This window comes from Mizuhopecten yessoensis, unplaced genomic scaffold (genome assembly GCF_002113885.1).
Source record: "Mizuhopecten yessoensis strain PY_sf001 unplaced genomic scaffold, ASM211388v2 scaffold10609, whole genome shotgun sequence".
Lineage (NCBI taxonomy): Eukaryota > Metazoa > Mollusca > Bivalvia > Pectinida > Pectinidae > Mizuhopecten > Mizuhopecten yessoensis.
The window spans coordinates 16831-44732 of NW_018408632.1; the positions used below are offsets into that span (position 1 = coordinate 16831).

The window sequence follows — 27902 nt, forward strand, 5'->3', positions numbered from 1 at the left end:
TAGAGATGAAGAAAATCTTAAAGCGAAAGAGGAAGTTTTAGTCTGTATATATAAACAAAAGATCAATAGACGGCAGCAGGACTTCCTTCTTCTCCAAGGTTTTTTAATTATGGCTTGGACTGTTCGAATTATTCTTATTGCCATTTTAATGGTTATAACAGGCTCAATCAACACGTTATCGACCAAGTAAGTAGCGTCAACTGTCGTATCGGTGTTAGTTCGCCGTTACATGTCTAACTAATCTGTGTAGACTTCTTATCTTTTCGATTCGTTCGAAGTATTTGTTAACGGGATCGCTTTTGTTGTTGTTGGTTTGGCGACGTCAAGAAAAGCAACACTTCCATCACATCCTAAATGTTAGGTCAGTATCGAATAATTGTCCTATTCAGGCTATTGTAACTGTTTAATATCAAATCACATGACTCTGTCACATGATGATGATAAACTCATAAAATAAGATCGAGTCATAGCTAACATCAGAACCTAGCCCGAGCTTCCTCTGGTCCTGACACCAGACATTTTTATCTGTGTCTGAGTTGACTTCAATTCTGAGTATAGCACTGAGAGAGGGGTTAATTATGCTACATTAGTAAGATATTTTAGTCTGTTTTTAGTCCAAATCATCCGCCTTAGAGTTTTAATATCACGATAACACCAAAGCTATTCGTTGATAGTGATGGGGGAAAATCATTAAGCGAAAGAGGAAGGTTTAGTAAGTATTGTAAACAAAAGACCAATAGACTGTTGCAGGCCTTTAAAACTTGTTCTTGAAAAAAACCTGTTTTGAATTTATCATAATTTGACCTTATTATTTTAAATGTCTTTGAGTGTTTTTGGGTTGTCCAACTGTTGTTTCAGGTGATACAGTTCTCAGGGGGTTTGAAACAAGCCATTATAATTGTAACAGGAAAGAGAATAGTGTGCTTGTCACCACAGGGAGGCCTATAGGGCCACAGACACCATTTATAACAGGAAAGAGAATAGTGCGCTTCTACCGGGTATCAAAACCTCAATTTCCAGGTTCCTAGCGCAGTTGGGCGCTCTACCACTGAGCTACATGGAAATTCCCTCTAGCTAGAAGCTAGGAAGCAACTGTAATCCTATAATATGTACAATTAAAATCTGGCACATTATACTAAACTCCATTGTGCATCATGATTATTTTATGTTCATGTCATCTTTCTGCCAGAGGTTGCGTTTCTCCAACATGACATTCACACTAGATTTTCATCCATACTTGTTAATCTGGTAGCGCAACGTTGCACAGCCACCAACTTATTGATATCCTTCAGTCGTGTCACTATTCTAGAGCAGATCTAGAGTACACTAATGTTCTACAGTCAGATTTTTAAAGAGACTCAGTCTCAGGGCAGTATTACAGGTTCTGTCCACAGGGACCTGAGAATTTGTTACAGCTATAATTGGAACTAAACTAAGGCGTTTAGAATAATTTGACACGTTTGTTGGGTTTAGATCGATTTTCGGTAAACATGCCACCCCCAATGATCATATACACATTTTTCCGAAAATCGATCAAAACCCCCCAAACGTGTAAAATTACGTTTAGGTCCAAATAGAGCTGTAACAAATTCTCATGTCCCTGTGGTTTCGTCGAATGAATCCCAGACCTAATATATATTTTTTGTATTTTTTTGCTGATTTGAGCGTTGTTGCAAAGAAAACTAAGTCACGCTGGAGTACAATCTGGTCTGAGTGGGTCCTGATCTGTCTGTTATGACAGACAGTCATCTGCAAAGACGGCAGGTTGTTGATTATATGATATGAAGCAGAGGAACATAAGGGGACAGAGTACAGTCCCTTGCAGAATTCCCCAATTAAACCTGACAGTGACTGTTGAAGAATTGTCACCTTCTACGACGACTTGTTGAGTACATGTACACACGTTAGTGAAGAAAGTTTTTATCCATGAATTTCACCTGTGATTCTGTAATGTTCCAATTCATGTACATGTAAGAGTCTGGTGTGGGGGACAGTATGGAAAGCTTTACTAAAGTCCAGTTATATAGTGATGTCCGTTTGGATTTTCATGTCAAAATTCTACATGAGGTCCTATGTGGTGAGGATAAGCTCAGTGATCATGCAGTACTGTAATGGTGATGATAAGCTGTGATCATGCAGTACTGTAATGGTGATGATAAGCTGTGATCATGCAGTACTGTAATGGTGATGATAAGCTGTGATCATGCAGTACTGTAATGGTGATGATAAGCTGTGATCATGCAGTACTGTAATGGTGATGATAAGCTGTGATCATGCAGTACTGTAATGGTGATGATAAGCTGTGATCATGCAGTACTGTAATGGTGATGATAAGCTGTGATCATGCAGTACTGTAATGGTGATGATAAGCTGTGATCATGCAGTACTGTAATGGTGATGATAAGCTGTGATCATGCAGTACTGTAATGGTGATGATATGCTGTGATCATGCAGTACTGTAATGGTGATAACATGTGCTGGTCCTCTAGGTGCTCCATGCTAATTGTCTCACTGTGATAATGTGTTCCATTGAACACACTGTAGTTAGCGAGATAGGTCTGTAGTTTGCGGCGTCATGTTTATTGCCTTTCTTACTAAAAGAGTGTGGTTTGGTTTGTATCTAAAACCAAGCTTTGATTTGGCAGAAACTGTTGTTAACCAATCCTGTAAGAGTAAAATAACACAATGATCATTACAATATACAGCAGCTCTACCAAATCAAACTTTCAATTTGCTTTTAAAGTTTAAACCCAAAACCGCGATTTGCTTCTACAACTGTACTTCAAATCTAATCTTTTACATAAACTGACAAAACTTGCTAAAGGAATAATTGCTTCCGTACCGTTGGTGTCACCTAGCATGTCATACATATACAAACAGAGGGTTTTTTCCCTGCAAACCTCAATTTTATCTTAAATGGCTTCGCTGAAAAAACTTTCAAGCAGTTTGAGGTAGTTATTTATTTCAGACTACCCTGGTATATTCAACTCGGTCAATAAATTGATTACATCCCATTGACGTTAATATACTAAAAGGATAGAGATACCCAGGGTGAACATATGAGGTGATTTAGGATAGAGATTCCCAGGGTGAACATTTGAGGTTATTTAATGTTATGTACTTGAATGATATATACAATATTTTTATATAGGCATAATAAACCATCTTTAATAACCAAATTTACCAAAATTTCATTGGATTTTGATTGATAACTCATGAGAAATTGATGCATTTTTGACAGTACCCCCCCCCCCCCAATATCATAAAGTGAAATTGTCTGACTCATCAGTATCCCATATGCTCTCCTTTTCATGGGGATATTGTTCCACTCTTCCAACAAGGCAGTCCTTAGTTGGTCAGTAGTAGCAGGGTGATTCCGTTGCTCCGTTACCCTCCTGTCCAGTTCCTCCCACAGCTGTTTTATTGGGGACAAATCTAGACTGTACTGTGACCAGTCAAGTGGGTTAATGTTATGGTTTACAAGAAAGTCTTGACAAACTCTGGCTTCATAAGGCTGGGCATTACCATGCTGGAAAGTTAGAGCCATACAGCGTGTGCAATATGCATGAGTGAGAAGCAGACAAACCCTCGCACAATCTGTTCCTTTAAGTTTTTGGGTGAATGTGGCGATTATGATTTCCTACGGTACTATTTCAGTTTCCATGCCAGTAACATGGCGGTTACTCAGGTTGGCGAGAAGAACAGCTCTGTTGTGACGTCCCATTGTTATGCATGGACGTCCTGATGGCAGTCGGACGGCAACCTCTGGTGTCTCTCAGACGACAGAGTCGAAGAGGTTTTATGGTGGAAGTATTTACAACGAGCTGCCTAGCTAGCTAGCAACCTGTTGTTGCCTTTGACCTTTCATTTGCAATGCAATAGCCTGACCCATCTGAATGTCCGTCGGCCGTACCATTATTGCAAGAGGTTCAAATTGACAATAAATAGCGAAATAGTGATGTGTTTACCTCAAGAGTATTAACTGGTATGACACGATGTGTTGGCAAACTTGTCATCATTGTTCTGCACATGATTGTTGCATTTTAATACTTTCACTATATGTGGCACAGTACATTATGCGAGTGAGTAACTTGATATAGACGCCAGTTTGAGAGCACATTGACCATATATCATGCATGCTCATTATGAATTTTCTACTTTTTATCTGACCATATTTCATAGTTAAATGTGTTTAAATTTTTCAACAGGTTCTTTTGAATGATTTATAGTCATAAATACTGATATTTTGCTTGCAGCTTTATTTGATTCCACTTTTAAGGTTACAAGTGTGAGATTAATACCAGGTGAGAGATGCAGGCTCATTGGGCCTCTTGTTATAATCAATAAATAAATATTAGCATGTGGATATTTTGACACTTAGTTATTCAACTAGAAAAACAAGGACATTTCCACATAACAGAAACTTCCCTTTCAACAGTATACATGTACTCTGATAGTACTAGTGTGTCTATAACATGCACACTAATATTTTTCTTAAACCTCAAAATTAGTATTCAATCTACACTGACTGAGAAGCGAGAATTGAAAAAAAAGGAGATATTTGAAAGTATTACTTATATATTCTACTCAAATTTATTCTATTTATGCACTCGACGATTCGTCGTAAGGGTATAATTGGAATATATATGATTAGAATATAGGGATCCGCCCACATGTTTGTCTGTATGTAAGTTCGTACCTACATATCCCAAATAACGTCACTGCTCGACAGACTTTACTATACTAGTCCCACATCGGTTCTCGAGAATTAGGTCACTGTGACCTATGACTTGACCTTTGATCTTTACTTTTGAAATGGTTTGTCCAGGACATATCTCCTGTTCGATTTCACCTGAAGTAACCAGATTTGGTATAGAAGGACATCTTGGGATGGGCGAGTGCAGAGTGCTAAAAGAACGTCGCTGTGACCTATGACTTGACCTTTGACCTTTACTTTTGAAATTGTATGTCCAGGATATATCTTTTATACTATTTCACCTGGAGTAACCAGATTTGGTGTTCAAGGACATATTGGGATGACTTTTTGCAAGAAGTATGTATCAGGATACTTTCCCAACAGTAGCTATAGGTACATCCTGACATAAGTATACTGTTTGTTAAATATAGAAATCATTACCGATGGAGGACTATGGATTATGCCTTGCAATACTTTGCCTTGTTTCTTATATGATTGTCACCAAAGTGTATACACACATGCTCACAAACGACACCTCTCATAGAAGTAAAACTTCACACACATATTTACAAAACATCAACTCTGATATGAGTGTGCATTTTAACTTTCTGTGGTTAAAGACTACGCCACTCTGACCATAGATATAGAGCTTTATAGAGAGCGCTCTGCACATTCAATTTCTTTTCATATCATCTTGCACTGAGGAAGGTGGGTATTGGCTTGCAACACTCTTAAGTGTTAATATTTTGATTATACATTTTTTGTTTGTGGTGTATTTATTTGCAGTTCATTCCATATGTTGTAATTTTGTTTGTGGTGTATTTATTTGCAGTTCATTCCATATGTTGTAATTTTGTTTGTGGTGTATTTATTTGCAGTTCATTCCATATGTTGTAATTTTGTTTGTGGTGTATTTATTTGCAGTTCATTCCATATGTTGTAATTTTGTTTGTGGTGTATTTATTTGCAGTTCATTCCATATGTTGTAATTTTGTTTGTGGTGTATTTATTTGCAGTTCATTCCATATGTTGTAATTTTGTTTGTGGTGTATTTATTTGCAGTTCATTCCATATGTTGTAATTTTGTTTGTGGTGTATTTATTTGCAGTTCATTCCATATGTTGTAATTTTGTTTGTGGTGTATTTATTTGCAGTTCATTCCATATGTTGTAATTTTGTTTGTGGTGTATTTATTTGCAGTTCATTCCATATAGTGTAATTTTGATGAAAATGAAATGAGTTGATTGTACCTATCACATGACACTTGTTGAGTTGTCTGTACCTATCACATCACACTTGTTGAGTTGTCTGTACCTACAATGTATCACATTACACGTGTTGAGTTGTCTGTACCTATCACATGACACGTGTTGAGTTGTCTGTACCTATCACATGACACTTGTTGAGTTGTCTGTACCTTTCACATCACACTTGTTGAGTTGTCTGTACCTATCACGTCACACTTGTTGAGTTGTTTGTACCTATCACATGACACTTGTTGAGTTGTCTGTACCTATCACATCCCACTTGTTGAGTTGTCTATACCTATCACGTCACACTTGTTGAGTTGTTTATACCTATCACATGACACTTGTTGACTTGTCTGTACCTATCACATCCCACTTGTTGAGTTGTCTGTAACTATCACATGACACTTGTTGTGTTGTTTGTACCTATAACATCACACTTGTTGAGTTGTCTGTAGCTATCACATGACACTTGTTGAGTTGTCTGTAGCTATCACATGACAGTTGTTGAGTTGTCTGTACCAATCACACCACACTTGTTGAGTTGTCTGGACCTTTCACATCACACTTGTTGAGTTGTCTGTACCTATCACATCACATGTGTTGAGTTGTCTGTCCAGGTGTGGTGTTTGGTGTACCTTTAGTTGGGTGATAGATTAATTAAGGTGCAAATGAATATACTTTTCTCTTTTGTTGTTACAGATGGGCTGATAAACAAAAGGCAGTTGGAAATCCAGACCAAAATGAACATTCTTTCGATCATCCATTTTTTCAGGTAAATTTCATTACACACTTAATATTAGAGCAAACAGTTCCTGTAAGATTGACTATATGAAATTAGTAATTCTGTTAACTTTGCCTCGATTAATTCAAAACACACCTTTATATGTAGCAAAAATATGATGTATATATGTCTATATGATTAGTTAGTAATGGTAAGTATATGTTTGCCAGGTCTGAATACAGAGCAAACATTAAAATATCATGTGATACACTTTAGTATGGGCTTCAGGGATATAGCAAGTTTACTGTTTCTAAAGACCAGGTCTACTGGCCATGTCAAGGAGAAGCAGAAACTTGCTATATCCCAAACTTCCATACTTAAACTGCATTATTACACACAGAAACATTTCATTTAGACGGGAAAGAATTGCAACACTTTACAACTCCGGTGTACATTTTTTCGGTATTTTGAAATAGCAAAGAAATGTAGAAAAAAAGTGCTACTACATTTGTTCTTGGATCTGTATCTTCCATTGGGAAATTTTTACCCTTGCTTCATATTGTAAATGAGTAACATTACCAGACCCAATTATTTTAATGATAACCTTTCCTATTCCACAGGCTGTTGGTATGTTCCTTGGTGAGATGACCTGTCTGGTAGCCTATTTTGTGGTACTTTTGGTAAAGCGTCGCCAGGGTGACCGGGAGTATGGAAGTCGATGGGTCAATCCTCTTGTCTTTGCTCCAGCAGCCATCTGTGACATGTGTGGAACATCACTTATGTACATTGGCCTCACTTTGACTTATGCCTCAAGTTTCCAGATGCTCAGAGGTGAGAATGTTATGGTTAAGTCTGACATGCTGAGAGGTGAAAATGTTATGGTTTAGTCTGACCTGCTCAGAGGTGACATTGTTATTGTTTAGTCTGACCTGCTCAGATGTGACAATGTTATCGTCTAGTCTGACCTGCTGAGAGGTGACAATGTAATGGTTTAGTCTGACCTGCTGAGAGGTGACAATGTAATGGTTTAGACTGACCTGCTGAGAGGTGACAATGTAATGGTTTAGTCTGACCTGCTGAGAGGTGACAATGTAATGGTTTAGTCTGACCTGCTCAGAGGTGACAATATAATGGTTTAGACTGACCTGCTGAGAGGTGACAATGTTATGGTTAAGTCTGACATGCTGAGAGGTGAAAATGTTATGGTTTAGTCTGACCTGCTCAGAGGTGACAATGTTATTGTTTAGTCTGACCTGCTCAGATGTGACAATGTTATCGTTTAGTCTGACCTGCTGAGAGGTGACAATGTAATGGTTTAGTCTGACCTGCTGAGAGGTGACAATGTAATGATTTAGTCTGACCTGCTGAGAGGTGACAATGTTATCGTTTAGTCTGACCTGCTGAGAGGTGAGAATGTTATAGTTTAGTCTGACCTGCTGAGAGGTGACAATGTTATCGTTTAGTCTGACCTGCTGAGAGGTGACAATGTTATCGTTTAGTGTGACCTGCTGAGAGGTGACAATGTAATGGTTTCGTCTGACCTGCTGAGAGGTGACAATGTAATGATTTAGTCTGACCTGCTGAGAGGAGACAATGTAATGATTTAGTCTGACCTGCTGAGAGGGGACAATGTAATGATTTAGTCTGACCTGCTGAGAGGAGACAATGTAATGATTTAGTCTGACCTGCTGAGAGGTGATAATGTTATCGTTTAGTCTGACCTGCTGAGAGGAGACAATGTTATTGTTTAGTCTGACCTGCTGAGAGCTGACAATGTAATGGTTTAGTCTGACCTGCTGAGCGGTGACAATGTAATGGTTTAGTCTGACCTGCTGAGAGGTGACAATATTATTGTTTAGTCTGACCTGCTGAAAATTGACAATTTAATGTAATGGTTTAGTCTGACCTGCTGAGAGGTGACAATGTTATCGTTTAGTCTGACCTGCGGAGAGGTGACAATGTTATCGTTTAGTCTGACCTGCTGAGAGGTTACAATGTTATTGTTTAGTCTGACCTGCTGAGAGGTGCTAATGCTATTGTCTAGTATTGTTTAGTCTGACCTGCTGAAAATTGACAATTTAATGTAATGGTTTAGTCTGACATGCTGAGAGGTGACAATGTTATCGTTTAGTCTGAGCTGCTGAGAGGTGACAATGTTATTGTTTAGTCTGACCTGCTGAGAGGTGCTAATGCTATTGTCTAGTCTGACCTGCTGAGAGGTGACAATGTTATCGTTTAGTCTGACCTGCTGAGAGGTGACAATGTTATCATTTAGTCTGACCTGCTGAGAGGTGACAATTAATGGTTTAGTCTGACCTGCTGAGAGGTGACAATGTAATGGTTTAGTCTGACCTGCTGAGAGGTGACAATGTAATGATTTAGTCTGACCTGCTGAGAGATGACAATGTTATTGTTTAGTCTGACCTGCTCAGAGGTGACAATGTTATTGTTTAGTCTGACCTGCTGAGAGGGGACAATGTTATCGTTTAGTCTGACCTGCTGAAAGGTGACAATGTTATCATTTAGTCTGACCTGCTGAGAGGTGACAATTAATGGTTTAGTCTGACCTGCTGAGAGGGGACAATGTAATGATTTAGTCTGACCTGCTGAGAGGTGACAATGTTATCGTTTAGTCTGCCCTGCTGAGAGGTGGCAATGTAATGGTTTAGTCTGACCTGCTGAGAGGAGACAATGTAATGGTTTAGTCTGACCTGCTGAGAGGTAACAATGTTATTGTTTAGTCTGACACAATGTTATCGTTTAGTCTGACCTGCTGAGAGGTGGCAATGTAATGGTTTAGTCTGACCTGCTGAGAGGTGCTACTGTTATTGTCTAGTCTGACCTGCTGAGAGGTGACAATGTTATTGTTTAGTCTGACCTGCTGAGAGGGGACAATGTTATCGTTTAGTCTGACCTGCTGAAAGGTGACAATGTTATCATTTAGTCTGACCTGCTGAGAGGTGACAATTAATGGTTTAGTCTGACCTGCTGAGGGGTGACAATGTAATGGTTTAGTCTGACCTGCTGAGAGGTGCTACTGTTATTGTCTAGTCTGACCTGCTGAGAGGTGACTGACCTGCTGAGAGGTGACAATGTAATGGTTTACGTTTAGTCTGACCTGCTGAGAGGTGACAATGTTATCGTTTAGTCTGCCCTGCTGAGAGGTGGCAATGTAATGGTTTAGTCTGACCTGCTGAGAGGTGATAATGTTATTGTCTAGTCTGACCTGCTGAGAGGTGACAATGTAATGATTTAGTCTGACCTGCTGAGAGGTGACAATGTTATCATTTAGTCTGACCTGCTGAGAGGTGACAATTAATGGGTTAGTCTGACCTGCTGAGAGGTGACAATGTAATGATTTAGTCTGACCTGCTGAGAGGGGACAATGTAATGATTTAGTCTGACCTGCTGAGAGGTGACAATGTTATCATTTAGTCTGACCTGCTGAGAGGTGACAATTAATGGGTTAGTCTGACCTGCTGAGAGGTGACAATGTAATGATTTAGTCTGACCTGCTGAGAGGGGACAATGTAATGATTTAGTCTGACCTGCTGAGAGGTGACAATGTTATCGGTTAGTCTGACCTGCTGAGAGGTGACAATGTAATTGTTTAGTCTGACCTGCTGAGAGGGGACAATGTTATCGTTTAGTCTGACCTGCTGAGAGGTGGCAATGTAATGGTTTAGTCTGACCTGCTGAGAGGTGCTAATGCTATTGTCTAGTCTGACCTGCTGAGAGGTGCTAATGCTATTGTCTAGTCTGACCTGCTGAGAGGTGACACTGTTATTGTTTAGTCTGACCTGCTGAGAGGTGCCAATGTTATCGTTTAGTCTGACCTGCTGAGAGGTGGCAATGTAATGGTTTAGTCTGACCTGCTGAGAGGCGCTAATGCTATTGTCTAGTCTGACCTGCTGAGAGGCGCTAATGCTATTGTCTAGTCTGACCTGCTGAGAGGCGCTAATGCTATTGTCTAGTCTGACCTGCTGAGAGGTGACACTGTTATTGTTTAGTCTGACCTGCTGAGAGGTGCCAATGTTATCGTTTAGTCTGACCTGCTGAGAGGTGGCAATGTAATGGTTTAGTCTGACCTGCTGAGAGGAGACAATGTAATGGTTTAGTCTGACCTGCTGAGAGGAGACAATGTAATGGTTTAGTCTGACCTGCTGAGAGGCGCTAATGCTATTGTCTAGTCTGACCTGCTGAGAGGCGCTAATGCTATTGTCTAGTCTGACCTGCTGAGAGGTTACAATGTTATTGTTTAGTCTGACCTGCTGAGAGGTGACAATGTAAAGGGCAATCATTTTCTAAATAAGTGAGGTTGGTTCGACCCCTGGGGCTAGAAAGACCGCCCGGTCTTTCTAGTCCCAGGGGTCGAACCAACCTCACCAAGGGGGAAAATTATCTTAAATTTTGCTTAAAGACGCTAATATCCCCTTATTACTTGCAAACCTTTCTTAATTGAATGAGGTTGATTTGACCCCTGCGGTCCTAAGAAATGGTACAGCTAGATTATCATATTCTATGGTGTAGTTTTCATAAATTGTTAAAAATTGGTTTCTAGGTTTATAAAAGCTTATAGTTGAATGAAAATTAAAGTATTGTCTAATTACACCCTGTAATATGACATATTACTTATTTCAAAATCTGTTAACATGGCAACTCAATGGAGGCCCCTGATTAGTTGAAAGTCAGATATTGTGGTCCCAGTTGGGTTAGAACATCGATCTTGTCTGGATTTGAGGAAATTTCATATAAAGTTATACTAATGCATTCAGTTGTAATAACTTAAATATAAAACCAGTTGAGCAATACAGGTCCAATCGACCTCTTGTTTATAGCATGTCAGCTATAAACACTCTTAGAATGATGCAGATCTTATTTCAATGTAAGAAAGTATATAACACTATATGACATTCGACGGGTGTATATTTTTCCGCCCCGCGGTACTCTTGTTGTCTTTCCAACAGATCAGATTTTTATGACAAGGCGTGATATTAATTATGTTTCCCCTCGAGTGTTACAAGATATATAGATATATATCAGTCTCCCTTTGAACACCATCACAAGTGTATGTCAGTATAGTAATGTTTTCAATGACATGAAAAATATCAATACATGTATATATATATTTTTACCATATGAGTGAAATGTGTATTGCATTCAATGGAAAAACATAAAATTTTCTATTGGTGCCATATTCTAATCACAATATGCTTGACAACAAGGCCATGCACTATTTTGAATGGGTTTAAATATACCCAGTGTATTTCTATCTGCCATGATCTAGTCAGCATTGCTGATACAATGTAATCAGTGGTGTAGTGATGTACCCAAGCAACTACTCCCGATATTCTAGTGTGGCTTTATCCTCATCTACGTAGGCTTTGGGAGATGGAATGCTGGCATTATAGAAGGGATATGGACACAGAAAATTAGGGTAGCCTTTGGGAGATGGAATGCTGGCATTATAGAAGGGATAGGGACACAGAAAATGAGGGTAGGCTTTGGGAGATGGAATGCTGGCATTATAGAAGGGATAGGGACACAGAAAATGAGGGTAGCCTTTGGGAGATGGAATGCTGGCATTATAGAAGGGATAGGGACACAGAAAATGAGGGTAGCCTTTGGGAGATGGAATGCTGGCATTATAGAAGGGATAGGGACACAGAAAATGAGGGTAGCCTTTGGGAGATGGAATGCTGGCATTATAGAAGGGATAGGGACACAGAAAATGAGGGTAGCCTTTGGGAGATGGAATGCTGGCATTATAGAAGGGATAGGGACACAGAAAATGAGGGTAGCCTTTGGGAGATGGAATGCTGGCATTATAGAAGGGATAGGGACACAGAAAATGAGGGTAGCCTTTGGGAGATGGAATGCTGGCATTATAGAAGGGATAGGGACACAGAAAATGAGGGTAGCCTTTGGGAGATGGAATGCTGGCATTATAGAAGGGATAGGGACACAGAAAATGAGGGTAGCCTTTGGGAGATGGAATGCTGGCATTATAGAAGGGATAGGGACACAGAAAATGAGGGTAGCCTTTGGGAGATGGAATGCTGGCATTATAGAAGGGATAGGGACACAGAAAATGAGGGTAGCCTTTGGGAGATGGAATGCTGGCATTATAGAAGGGATAGGGACACAGAAAATGAGGGTAGCCTTTGGGAGATGGAATGCTGGCATTATAGAAGGGATAGGGACACAGAAAATGAGGGTAGCCTTTGGGAGATGGAATGCTGGCATTATAGAAGGGATAGGGACACAGAAAATGAGGGTAGCCTTTGGGAGATGGAATGCTGGCATTATAGAAGGGATAGGGACACAGAAAATGAGGGTAGCCTTTGGGAGATGGAATGCTGGCATTATAGAAGGGATAGGGACACAGAAAATGAGGGTAGCCTTTGGGAGATGGAATGCTGGCATTATAGAAGGGATAGGGACACAGAAAATGAGGGTAGCCTTTGGGAGATGGAATGCTGGCATTATAGAAGGGATAGGGACACAGAAAATGAGGGTAGCCTTTGGGAGATGGAATGCTGGCATTATAGAAGGGATAGGGACACAGAAAATGAGGGTAGCCTTTGGGAGATGGAATGCTGGCATTATAGAAGGGATAGGGACACAGAAAATGAGGGTAGCCTTTGGGAGATGGAATGCTGGCATTATAGAAGGGATAGGGACACAGAAAATGAGGGTAGCCTTTGGGAGATGGAATGCTGGCATTATAGAAGGGATAGGGACACAGAAAATGAGGGTAGCCTTTGGGAGATGGAATGCTGGCATTATAGAAGGGATAGGGACACAGAAAATGAGGGTAGCCTTTGGGAGATGGAATGCTGGCATTATAGAAGGGATAGGGACACAGAAAATGAGGGTAGCCTTTGGGAGATGGAATGCTGGCATTATAGAAGGGATAGGGACACAGAAAATGAGGGTAGCCTTTGGGAGATGGAATGCTGGCATTATAGAAGGGATAGGGACACAGAAAATGAGGGTAGCCTTTGGGAGATGGAATGCTGGCATTATAGAAGGGATAGGGACACAGAAAATGAGGGTAGCCTTTGGGAGATGGAATGCTGGCATTATAGAAGGGATAGGGACACAGAAAATGAGGGTAGCCTTTGGGAGATGGAATGCTGGCATTATAGAAGGGATAGGGACACAGAAAATGAGGGTAGCCTTTGGGAGATGGAATGCTGGCATTATAGAAGGGATAGGGACACAGAAAATGAGGGTAGCCTTTGGGAGATGGAATGCTGGCATTATAGAAGGGATAGGGACACAGAAAATGAGGGTAGCCTTTGGGAGATGGAATGCTGGCATTATAGAAGGGATAGGGACACAGAAAATGAGGGTAGCCTTTGGGAGATGGAATGCTGGCATTATAGAAGGGATAGGGACACAGAAAATGAGGGTAGCCTTTGGGAGATGGAATGCTGGCATTATAGAAGGGATAGGGACACAGAAAATGAGGGTAGCCTTTGGGAGATGGAATGCTGGCATTATAGAAGGGATAGGGACACAGAAAATGAGGGTAGCCTTTGGGAGATGGAATGCTGGCATTATAGAAGGGATAGGGACACAGAAAATGAGGGTAGCCTTTGGGAGATGGAATGCTGGCATTATAGAAGGGATAGGGACACAGAAAATGAGGGTAGCCTTTGGGAGATGGAATGCTGGCATTATAGAAGGGATAGGGACACAGAAAATGAGGGTAGCCTTTGGGAGATGGAATGCTGGCATTATAGAAGGGATAGGGACACAGAAAATGAGGGTAGCCTTTGGGAGATGGAATGCTGGCATTATAGAAGGGATAGGGACACAGAAAATGAGGGTAGCCTTTGGGAGATGGAATGCTGGCATTATAGAAGGGATAGGGACACAGAAAATGAGGGTAGCCTTTGGGAGATGGAATGCTGGCATTATAGAAGGGATAGGGACACAGAAAATGAGGGTAGCCTTTGGGAGATGGAATGCTGGCATTATAGAAGGGATAGGGACACAGAAAATGAGGGTAGCCTTTGGGAGATGGAATGCTGGCATTATAGAAGGGATAGGGACACAGAAAATGAGGGTAGCCTTTGGGAGATGGAATGCTGGCATTATAGAAGGGATAGGGACACAGAAAATGAGGGTAGCCTTTGGGAGATGGAATGCTGGCATTATAGAAGGGATAGGGACACAGAAAATGAGGGTAGCCTTTGGGAGATGGAATGCTGGCATTATAGAAGGGATAGGGACACAGAAAATGAGGGTAGCCTTTGGGAGATGGAATGCTGGCATTATAGAAGGGATAGGGACACAGAAAATGAGGGTAGCCTTTGGGAGATGGAATGCTGGCATTATAGAAGGGATAGGGACACAGAAAATGAGGGTAGCCTTTGGGAGATGGAATGCTGGCATTATAGAAGGGATAGGGACACAGAAAATGAGGGTAGCCTTTGGGAGATGGAATGCTGGCATTATAGAAGGGATAGGGACACAGAAAATGAGGGTAGCCTTTGGGAGATGGAATGCTGGCATTATAGAAGGGATAGGGACACAGAAAATGAGGGTAGCCTTTGGGAGATGGAATGCTGGCATTATAGAAGGGATAGGGACACAGAAAATGAGGGTAGCCTTTGGGAGATGGAATGCTGGCATTATAGAAGGGATAGGGACACAGAAAATGAGGGTAGCCTTTGGGAGATGGAATGCTGGCATTATAGAAGGGATAGGGACACAGAAAATGAGGGTAGCCTTTGGGAGATGGAATGCTGGCATTATAGAAGGGATAGGGACACAGAAAATGAGGGTAGCCTTTGGGAGATGGAATGCTGGCATTATAGAAGGGATAGGGACACAGAAAATGAGGGTAGCCTTTGGGAGATGGAATGCTGGCATTATAGAAGGGATAGGGACACAGAAAATGAGGGTAGCCTTTGGGAGATGGAATGCTGGCATTATAGAAGGGATAGGGACACAGAAAATGAGGGTAGCCTTTGGGAGATGGAATGCTGGCATTATAGAAGGGATAGGGACACAGAAAATGAGGGTAGCCTTTGGGAGATGGAATGCTGGCATTATAGAAGGGATAGGGACACAGAAAATGAGGGTAGCCTTTGGGAGATGGAATGCTGGCATTATAGAAGGGATAGGGACACAGAAAATGAGGGTAGCCTTTGGGAGATGGAATGCTGGCATTATAGAAGGGATAGGGACACAGAAAATGAGGGTAGCCTTTGGGAGATGGAATGCTGGCATTATAGAAGGGATAGGGACACAGAAAATGAGGGTAGCCTTTGGGAGATGGAATGCTGGCATTATAGAAGGGATAGGGACACAGAAAATGAGGGTAGCCTTTGGGAGATGGAATGCTGGCATTATAGAAGGGATAGGGACACAGAAAATGAGGGTAGCCTTTGGGAGATGGAATGCTGGCATTATAGAAGGGATAGGGACACAGAAAATGAGGGTAGCCTTTGGGAGATGGAATGCTGGCATTATAGAAGGGATAGGGACACAGAAAATGAGGGTAGCCTTTGGGAGATGGAATGCTGGCATTATAGAAGGGATAGGGACACAGAAAATGAGGGTAGCCTTTGGGAGATGGAATGCTGGCATTATAGAAGGGATAGGGACACAGACAATTAGGGTAGCCTGAGGGAGATGGAATGCTGGCATTATAGAAGGGAACTCCGGCTTTCCTCTACCACCAATACCTGGCACGTCCTTAAATGACCATAGCTGTTACATGTAATAGGACGTAAAACACCAACAATCAAAACCAAACCAAAATTCCAGACATGGTCAGACAACACTACACACAGTGTATGTCTGGTATGTCTTGGCCAGGGGACAGAACCCAAAGCCTTCCTCACAGGGGCGGACGCTCAAGTAATGGCCAAAAGTGAGGCATTGATAAGGGAGACATATGGAAGAAGAATGTTGTTTAGAAAGAAGAGAAAAGATAAGATCCCAAATTTAGTCGCCTCTTACAGTCATGCAATGGGGGCACTAGGTACATGATAATGATTTTATTAATACTATTGCTGAATATGATATTATTTGCCTGTATGAATGTTGGGTGAATGAAAATGACGATGTTACTTTACCTGGTTATGATATTAAACCTGTTCCTAGAAGTGATGGAAGTGGTGGAGGAATTGTTATTTGGGGTAAAGAAACCATTAAGCAAATAGTTTCCATCGAAAACATTGTATTTGATCATTCTGTTATTACCAAAAGTCTATGAAAGATAACAAAAATTGTTTTATTATAGCTAATTATGTGCCTCCGGCCAATAGCGTGGACTATGATAATAATGACGTTGATATTTTTTGAAGTTATAGAAGAAAATATATCTGTGTATAATGAATACGGAAACGTGATTGTTATATAGGTGATTTAAATAGTAGAACCGGAACAAGTAGCGATTTTATAGAAAATGACAATATTGGAAGTCTACCTTTACATGTTTTATCGAATGTTTTTAATTACTTACCTGGTATTATTGTTACTGAAAGAATAAGTACAGATAAAATTATAAACACAATGAGAAGAAAACTTTTGAATTTATGTAAAGTGAGTGGTTTGAGAATCGTAAATGGGCGGCATCCGGGCGAAGATTAAGGCAGTATTACATTTTATAATAGTTTGGGAACAAGTTTAATCGATTATGTTTTTGTTGATGAGTCAAATTTTGAAATTATAGGAAATTTTAAAAGCAGAGAGTTCAATCATTTTTCAGACCATACGCCTATTGTGTTTACGGTAGAAATTAAGATTATAGAAGTAAATATACACGGTGATAATGAGCTGTTTTATTCTACGCGATGGAATCAGGAAAATTTTGTGTTAATCAAAACAATGATCAATAATAATAATTAATGACGATAGTCTAATGCATACTTGCAGAAATATGGAATTGTCTTCTGATAGTGTAAATAAAAGTGTCAAACATTTTTCTGAATTATGTAGAACCATTGTTGAACCTTATTGCGTTCAGATTCCATCTTGTATTATATCTAAAAACTATAATAAGGGAGATAAACCTTGGTTTTCAGAAACTTGTAAAGTAAAATTCAAAGAATACAAAGCTGCTCTCTCAGTCTTTAATAAGAATAAAACACATGACAATCATACAAGTTTGATCGATAAGAAAAAGGTATACAAGAGGCTAGAATTAAAACTGAAAAGAGAATACAAGACCCAGAAGGGTAACATGATGAATTACTTGAGAAAATATAATCCGAAAATATTTTACAGAAGTTTTAAAAGAAAGACAAAAGCGAGTTAAATATGATTTGAAAAGAAAGATTTTTTTAAACATTTTAACAAATTGGCGTCTACTGTTCCTGATCGTAATTAGGAAGTTGATGCATATATGAATGCTTATGATGATTCTGGTAATGATATGAACCCTTATTATGAATTAGATGTAGAGATCACTGAGAGAGAGGTTTTACATGCAATATCTAATTTAAAATAAAATAAGGCTTGTGGTCTTGATGGTTTGTTAAATGAAGTGTTTGTTACTTGGCATTGGCCCCATGTCTAAAATTGCTTTTTAATGGAATATTTAGTTCTGGAACTTTTCAAAATAATTGGAATATTGGAAAAATTATACCACTATTTATTTGTCTTGGAAAAAATTTCACTGCCATTTTAAATGAAAGATTAGTTAATGTTGATAAAATATATAATATTATCACAGATGTACAATTTGGATTTAGAAAAAAAAAATCCACAATAGATGCTATTTTCGTACTACAATCATTAATTAATAGAACTCTCAAAAACCGAAACAGACTTAACTGCTGTTTTATAGATTATAAAAAAGCTTTTGATTTTGTTAGTCGGCACAATCTTTGGTATAAAATGATTAAGGAAGGTATAGAAGGGAAATTCCTGAAAATGATAAGAAGTCTCTATGCAAATGTAAAATGTTGTGTTAAATTCAAAGATGTTACTGAATTTTTCAAATGTGATTGTGGTTTATTCCAAGGGGAAATACTATCTCCCTTATTGTTAACATTATTTGTTAATGATTTAGAAATGGATTTTATAAAAAATAATTGCTTATTGCTAGAAATTCAAACTATTAACTTATTTTTACCTAGATGTTATGCAGACGATATATGGTCATACTATCGGAAACACCAGAAGACTTGCAGAAATGTTAGATTCACTATCAGATTATTGTAGAAAATGGAGCATAACTTTAAATGTAGATAAAACAAAAATAGTTATCTTAAGAAATGGTAGTTTAATAAGAGCAAAAGAAAAATGGTTTTATAATAATGATGCGATTGAATTAGTTGATGAGTTTAATGATTTTGGTCTCACTTTAAACTATAATGGAAAATTTACAAAAAAACCCCAATAAACTAGCAGAACAAGGTCGAAAAGCACTCTTTGCCATAAATAATGTATGTAAAAAGAATTATTTTGATATAGAATCTCGTTTTGCTGTTTTTGACACGTTTTTCAATAGTATTTTAATGTATGGTTCAGAAATTTGGGGATTTCATAAAGCACCCGAAATAGAAAAATTGCATATTTGATTTTTGAAATCCTTATTAGGATTAAGAAAATCTACAAACTCTGCATTTCTTTATATTGAATTTGGAAGATCTCATTTTGAGCTGTTAAGAAATGTTGAAATTTTTAAGTATTAGATTGAATTACCATGTTCTGATAACTGTGTGCTGAAAGCTTGTTATGATGATGATATGGTTGAAAATAAAGACCCCTGGTTCCTTTACTTAAAACATGATCTTTCAAGAGTCGGCCATGGATACATGTTTGTGACTGATATATAAGTATTAATCATTCTAGTGAAGTATATAAGCAGCGATTATGTGATAGTTTTCAGCAAGATTGTCTAGAGAAAGTTCATTCTTCTTTTAAAGGAGTATTATATCAGCGTTTAGTGGAAAGTATTAAATTGCAACCATATCTTCATAAGGCAATTAATATAAATTATCTAAAACATATTTCTAAGATGCGTTTATGTGTGCATGACCTGATCATTGAACATGGTCATTACAGAGAAGAAAGAAAATGTATTTTATGTAAAAAAAATGATATTGAAGATGAATTTCATTTTATAATTAAGTGTAATCACTATTCAGACATCCGGTCTGAATACATAAAGCAATATTATTTCAAAAGGCCTAGTATATATAAATTTGTTCAATCACTCAAAATCGAAAACACAAAAGAACTTAATAATTTAGGAAAGTGTTTATCACTAGCATTTAAAAGTAGAGCAGATTTATTAAGAGGTCATCACTAGAACAGGTCATGTTAAGATACATGTTGTATATCAGTTTATTGAATACAAATTATGTGATATACCATTATTTGCCTTGGTTGTGGATGGGAAGTCATGTAAGATTGCAGTACATGGACTAGTTGAGGCTGCAGAATGGCTGTGAATCGGAGCAGGCAGGATGAGAAAGACTGGAAACAATTAATTGTTGGGCAATGAGCTGATCATCATCACTGCTGATCCATCAGGGTTTGCCTTATTCTACTGACTGTATTGGTACACATGATAAATAGTATGTAAAATAATCACTTTATACCTGTCTCTGACAAATGCAACCATAAGTGGAGTTTTGGTTTATGTTTTAGGTGCTGTGATCATCTTCACAGCTCTCCTGTCTGTGGCGTTCCTGGGACACAACATCAAGGCCAGGATGTGGGCAGGAATGATCGTCATCATTTTGGGTTTGGGGATTGTGGGCGTGTCTGATATTGTATTAGGTGACAAGAAATCCAAAGACACCAATGGAATAATAGCAGGTAAAGTCAGTGTCAGGAATCTCTGTTTAAATAACTTGTATGATTTTGTACAACGAGATGAAAGACAATAAGGCTTATGGTAGTGAATGCCTAGGTACATTAAAGGTATGCAAATATTTTGGAATGATAACTGAATAACATATGAGTTAAATTAGTTAAATTAGCCACGTCTGGATTTATCAAAAAGGTTAATGCCTTGTCCAGGATGTGAAATTCTTAACTCTTACAATTGTATGACTACAGTCTGTACTTATACCGTGTTGTACAGGTATCAATCACTCAGAGCACCTTCTTTGTGTAGTTATACTTGTTTGCTTAAAAATGTGAATCTTAACTGTCATTAAAATAACTTAATCTAAAAATTGAAGAATTTCTAGTCTAGATTCTTCATTGATATAATTTCAACATGCATCTTTGATATCAAAATACTCTTAAGTATTTCACAGGTGTATTTAGTGTATAGTTAATTGTTTGTAACTTTTATCTTCAAAATAAATGAAAATCTGAATCTGAACTATATTAATTATTTATGTAATAAGAATAACCAACACTTTACAATAAATATATAAGATATTTGTTCCCTCTACAGGAGATTTACTGATTATCATGGCACAGATCATTGTGTCTGTACAGATGGTTTATGAAGAGAAGTTTGTGGCCCGTTACAGGGTCAGTCCATTGCTGGCCGTGGGGTATGAAGGTAAGTTCTGTGTTCACCAGTAGGGTCAGTCCATTGCTGGCCGTGGGGTATGACGGTTAGTTCTGTGTTCACCAGTAGGGTCAGTCAATTGCTGGCCATGAGGTATGAAGGTTAATTCTGTGTTCACCAGTAGGGTCAGTCCATTACTGGCCGTGGGGTATGAAGGTTAGTTCTGTGTTCACCAGTAGGGTCAGTCCATTGCTGGCCGTGGGGTATGAAGGTAAGTTCTGTGTTCACCAGTAGGGTCAGTCCAATGCTGGCCGTGGGGTATGACGGTTAGTTCTGTGTTCCCCAGTAGGGTCAGTCAATTGCTGGCCATGAGGTATGAAGGTTAATTCTGTGTTCCCCAGTAGGGTCAGTCCATTGCTGGCCGTGGGATATGAAGGTTAGTTCTGTGTTCACCAGGAGGGTCAGTCCATTGCTGGCCGTGGGGTATGAAGGTTCGTTCTGTGTTCACCAGTAGGGTCAGTCAATTGCTGGCCGTGGGGTATGAAGGTTAGTTCTGTGTTCGCCAGTAGGGTCAGTACATTGCTGGCCGTGGGGTATGAAGGTTAGTTCTGTGTTCACCAGTAGAATTGCGTGTGAGTTTGTACAGCTGATACAAGATCCACCATATGCATACATCAGGCCACTGTCAGCTTTTTCTTTGGACAGGTTTTTCAGATTCATGAAAAGTTGAGTTTAACAGCAAGCTACAGGTCAAATATTATACTATAATTAGGACAACAATATAACATACATGAAGTTACTTCTTATTAATGACCTTGACTCACTTTTAAATAACATGGCTCAGGACAGACTACTGTACATATATTAAAATATAAAACAACAGATTTATAAAGCACACTTTGTGCACCTCCTGTCTCTGGGTCTGCTTTCCTAAGCATTTGGACCGATCATGTTATTTGCACAGATAAACGAATTACAACCAATGCTATGATTAAGACCATTGATAATGATACATCAGCATCCCAGTATACAATAATGTCTTGTTTTTCTACAGGTCTATGGGGTTTTATCATCCTAGGGATATTGTTGGTACCATTTTACTACATAAAAGCCGAGGTGTTTAGTAAACTCCCTAGTCACAGACTGGAGGACCCACTCGACGCCTTCAGACAGATCAGTAACAATGGGCAAATAGCCATGGCGGTTATAGGTATGTGTTCTCAGAAATATACATAATAGTTGGTGTATCATCATCCTTCTGTGGCAGTGTTCAGGTGAGTGTTCATACAACTCCAGTTGTGTATAGGTACATGTAGCTAATTACTTCACACTCTGTATGATCTTCACTTACCTCATAAGAATGCAACTCGTTATACAAAATATTAAGGCTTTAAATTTAAATGAAATTTGATGAGAATGTTTTAGATTCAACTGTTAAAAGCTGCATTCAAAACACAAGAGGAGAAATGACATTATTGAATTGAAGAGAATACAATTTTGATTAGTAAAATATTGTGTTTGTTCCCAGTGTAATATTGATGTTGAATATCTGTTTCACTGTATTGAGTATCATTGTGTTGGTATTGTGTACTTGTAATGTTTATCTTCTCAGTGTAATATTGATGTTGAATATCTGTCTCACTGTATTAAGTATCATTGTGTTGGTATTTTTTACCTGTATTGTTTATGTTCCTTAGGTAACATAGTAAGTATCGCCTTTTTCAACTTTGCCGGGATAAGCATTACAAAGTCACAGAGTGCGACCACCCGTATGGTGCTGGACAGTGTGAGGACGCTGGCCATTTGGTTGATCAGCCTTATGCTCAGTTGGCAGCAGTTCGAGTTATTGCAAGTGTTTGGGTTCCTGCTGCTGATCGTGGGTATGTGTCTATATTACAACATCCTCGTCCCCATCATTACAAGGCACCTGCCATGCAATCGTCAGACAGCCGCCACAGAGGAAGAGAATGAGCCTATCCTTCAACAGAACGCTCCAGGTATTATTTAATGGGAGATAGTCCCTTAACTGATGGCAGTGTTAACAGTTATAATGGAGGATCACACGGGTATTATTTAATGGGAGATAGTCCCTTAACTGATGACAGTGTTAACAGTTATAATAGAGGATCACACGGGTATATTTAATGGGAGATAGTCCCTTAACTGATGGCAGTGTTAACAGTTATAATAGAGGATCACACAGGCATTATTTAATGGGAGATAGTCCCTTAACTGATGACAGAGTTAACAGTTATAATAGAGAATCACACGGGTATATTGAATGGGAGATAGTCCCTTAACTGATGGCAGTTTTAACAGTTATAATAGAGGATCACACAGGTATTATTTAATTGGAGATAGGCCCTTAACTGATGGCAGTGTTAACAGTTATAATAGAGGATCACACGGGAATTATTTAATGGGAGATAGTCCCTTAACTGATGGCAGTGTTAACAGTTATAATAGAGGATCACCCAGGTATTATTTAATGGGAGATAATCCCTTAACTGATTGCAGTGTTAACAGTTATAATAGAGGATCACACAGGCATTATTTAATGGGAGATAGTCCCTTAACTGATGGCAGTTTTAACAGTTATAATAGAGGATCACACGGGAATTATTTAATGGTAGATAGTCCCTTAACTGATGGCAGTGTTAACAGTTATAATAGATGATCACACGGGAATTATTTAATGGGAGATAGTCCCTTAACTGATGGCAGTCTTAACAGTTATAATAGAGGATCACACAGGTATTACTTAATGGGAGATAATCCCTTAACTAATGGCAGTGTTAACAGTTATAATAGAGGATCACACGGGAAATATTTAATGGGAGATAGTCCCTTAACTGATGGCAGTCTTAACAGTTATAATAGAGGATCACACAGGTATTATTTAATGGGAGATAATCCCTTTACTGATGGCAGTGTTAACAGTTATATTAGAAGATCACACAGGTATTATTTAATGGGAGATAATCCCTTTACTGATGGCAGTGTTAACAGTTATATTAGAAGATCACACAGGTATTATTTAATGGGAGATAATCCCTTTACTGATGGCAGTGTTAACAGTTATATTAGAAGATCACACAGTTATAATAGAGGATCACACAGGTATTATTTAATGGGAGATAATCCCTTTACTGATGGCAGTGTTAACAGTTATATTAGAAGATCACACAGGTATTATTTAATGGCAGATAATCCCTTAACTGATGGCAGTGTTAACAGTTATAATAGAGGATTACACAGGTATTATTTAATGGGAGATAGTCCCTTACCTGATGGCAGTGTTAACAGTTATAATAGAGGATCACCCAGGTATTATTTAATGGGAGATAATCCCTTAACTGATTGCAGTGTTAACAGTTATAATAGAGGATCACACAGGTATTATTTAATGGGAGATAATCCCTTTACTGATGGCAGTGTTAACAGTTATATTAGAAGATCACACAGGTATTATTTAATGGGAGATAATCCCTTTACGGAAAGGCAGTGTATGTAAACAGTTTTAATAGAGGATCACATAGCTGTCTCCACTGATTAAAAGAACATAAAAAACTAAGACAGATTCTAATTCTGTCAGTTAAAGTAAACTAAATTAAACAGTTCTTTGGTTGTGTCAGTAATATTCCTGTTATAGATGGAAACAAAATTCCGTTTTATCATTCAACACACCAGCTCCAGAAATATTCCATTAAAAATGAGAATATAGATATAGAGGATGGGCCTAATGTATTTTGACACTTTTAGTGGTACTGTATATTGTAATTTAACTGGTGCAAATTCATTTTTACTGGTGTCACAGATTGGAGCCAGTAAAAAAGTTATTAGCGGCAGTCAAATCAAAATATACTGCCCGCAAATCTCAAAATACACCAGGATTATCCCCATTCCTATTCATATTAGCTAACACTTCAAAAAGAAAACACAATTCTAAGATAATTTTTGTGCATTTCTTTAAAATCTGGGTCATTCAGCCATGGATGGGTGATGCCTCCAGGCTTCACATGTGAATGAGAACTAACAGACGGTACATCAGGGTTAGATCCAGTTTTTATACATTTATTTCTCTTTCCAGGTATACAAGACAATGCCTAAATGAACATTCCTGCTAGTATTGTTACAAGCCAGCGTGGACTGGATGCCAATCTTTCCTTGTGGTCATGGAACATCAAACATTCTAGTATGTGTATAATGTGACATTAAAAATGAACATTGAAGAATTGGTACATGAACCACTTAGGGCTTTCAAGAGAGTATATAGGGGAGGCTTTCAACAAAGTATACAGGAGGGTTTTGATGTAACATTGTATGAGTATGTATGGCAAATTCTGACTATATTTTGTCACATAATTCTTAATTGCTTTAGATTTTTATGAAGAACTGTTCTGTTGGTCTGAATTGATAGACTCAACAGGAATAACAATGTTTCACCTCTACTTTGACCTTTACGTTGGGGTATGGATCTGCCCGTGGTACACAACACACCCTTACGTGATGATACTTGATATTTATACGGAATGGTGATGTTGGGGTGCTAGAGCAGGAGAAATGTATTATGTTCAGTACGGTGCTTATGCTATAACAACAGAAGGTGTTGAAAGCCTACGAATGTTGGGATAAAGGTGCTAGTGATAGACCCCATAATTAAGATTTGTCACAACTTCAGTACCTCCCAGCTGGAGGATTGTAAATTATCCTTACATTGTTATATATATGTGTAATTTCAACTATTTACTATCATAATGGAAGCAGAGGAAGACTCCTTTCTCCCAGATGGATGCAGGTCTTCAATAGTAATGTAAAAGGAGTGCAAATAAAACTGAAAATATTCACCGACGTGAAAAATGCATCTGTCTGCTCCCAATCCCACCGATACAATTAAACTCCTTACACTTTGACAATAGTGCTGTTTAATGTATGTCATTGTGCAGCTTTTATTTCTGGGAGGCTGCATGTATCATTCACTCTCCTTCACTTCATCATTCCACTCATTCACGCAATGTATAATTCTCCATATATGATCATATGTTGATGAAGCTTCTGTTAGGGCTCATGTGTTGTGTTAGCGGCTCTGTTCAGAATTGTTTTTTTGTTGATTATGTCGTTCACATTTTATACAGATGTGGCCGGTACTGATTTGTCCTCGGAAGTCTTTATGTCATTTTAATCTAATGTCCTCTTTTTGCTCTATCTCTCTCTCCTCGGCCGATTTCGTTTTTTCATTTCTGCAAATGTACAATCTTTTGACATAAATAAATATACAATTGATGAACTATCGACCAACCGAACACCGTAACCTCAGATTATGTTTACAGCCAACTTACATGGGCTCTTACCACAGGGTTATGTTTACAGCCAACTTACATGGGCTCTTACCACAGGGTTATGTTTACAGCCAACTTACATGGGCTCTTACCACAGGGTTATGTTTACAGCCAACTTACATGGGCTCTTACCACAGGGTTATGTTTACAGCCAACTTACATGGGCTCTTACCACAGGGTTATGTTTACAGCCAACTTACATGGGCTCTTACCACAGGGTTATGTTTACAGCCAACTTACATGGGCTCTTACCACAGGGTTATGTTTACAGCCAACTTACATGGGCTCTTACCACAGGGTTATGTTTACAGCCAACTTACATGGGCTCTTACCACAGGGTTATGTTTACAGCCAACTTACATGGGCTCTTACCACAGGGTTATGTTTACAGCCAACTTACATGGGCTCTTACCACAGGGTTCGTAATTCTGGGGGAAGGTTTTGGGACATTTCACATCAAAGTACACTCTAAATTTAATTATGTTTAACAATAAAATAATCTCTGCAAGATACTGATAAATTAGACCAAACTTCATTATTTGTTCGCTACATTCCACATTAGGGAACACTTGGCCCACTCATTGTATGTAGACTAAAATAGTATGTACATATCAATCTTAGAAACCCTCTACTGACCATTAAGACCTAGGGCAGGTGAGCTTATGCCATGGCACTTCTTCTGAAGATCTGATTGCCCTAAAGTCATGATATTTGTCCAGTAGCATCCTATGATGAAGTTTGTGAATGAAAATGAGTACATTGACCTTTAGATACTTTCAAAGTCATATGTCCGTCATGCGACACCATCCTTATATGACCTTAGCTGTTGCTAAAATGATAAACAAATAACAACAAACAAAACCCTTCAACACACTTCTGAATATCGGAAACCTGTTCAGTCCTGCTCCTATTCCCTCACCAGCATCCTGTGTTTGAGTTCACTATGCCCTTGCCCTACGTATACTTTCAAGGTCACAGGGGTCAAGTAACTGTAAACCTTCAACCGCTTCTGAATATCCAATCAACTTAACTTCACAATATTTGGCCAACAACTCCATGTACCAAAATAAACAGGTGAGCGATACAGGCCTCTTGTTTTACAATTGAATTACTTTGTCCAACTTTCAACATCACAACACTCAATCAATATGTTTTTGAACAGTGTATTTTGTAATGGCATTGTACGTAATGCAAATGAAGCTTTGAAACCTATTTCTGTTGTGACATTATCCTTTGTGAATGATGCATTATGATTTATTTTTAATAGTGAATCATAAGTGATTACTAAGATTATAAAGCTGTAGAGACTGATCGCGGCAACACTTGTTTTAGCAAACTAGTAACAAGAAACACTTTGTGACAGAGATTGTTACGTCACAATCGTATAACTATGTTTGTCTTTTGTAAATGTTATAGAAAAATTATAATATAAAGGTTGTATATTAACAGTGAA

The 27902-nt window shown here is 38.7% G+C and overlaps 1 protein-coding gene across 1 annotated transcript; it reads left to right on the top strand.

Moving 5' to 3' along the window:
- Positions 1-27902, top strand: LOC110461407 (solute carrier family 35 member F6-like). The gene is made up of 8 exons (XM_021514849.1): positions 1-186; positions 6646-6718; positions 7288-7498; positions 20291-20461; positions 21051-21161; positions 22165-22320; positions 22808-23107; positions 25201-27902. Exons 1-8 carry the CDS (start codon positions 110-112, stop codon positions 25218-25220), a joined length of 1119 nt encoding a protein of 372 aa, XP_021370524.1. The 5' UTR covers positions 1-109; the 3' UTR covers positions 25221-27902.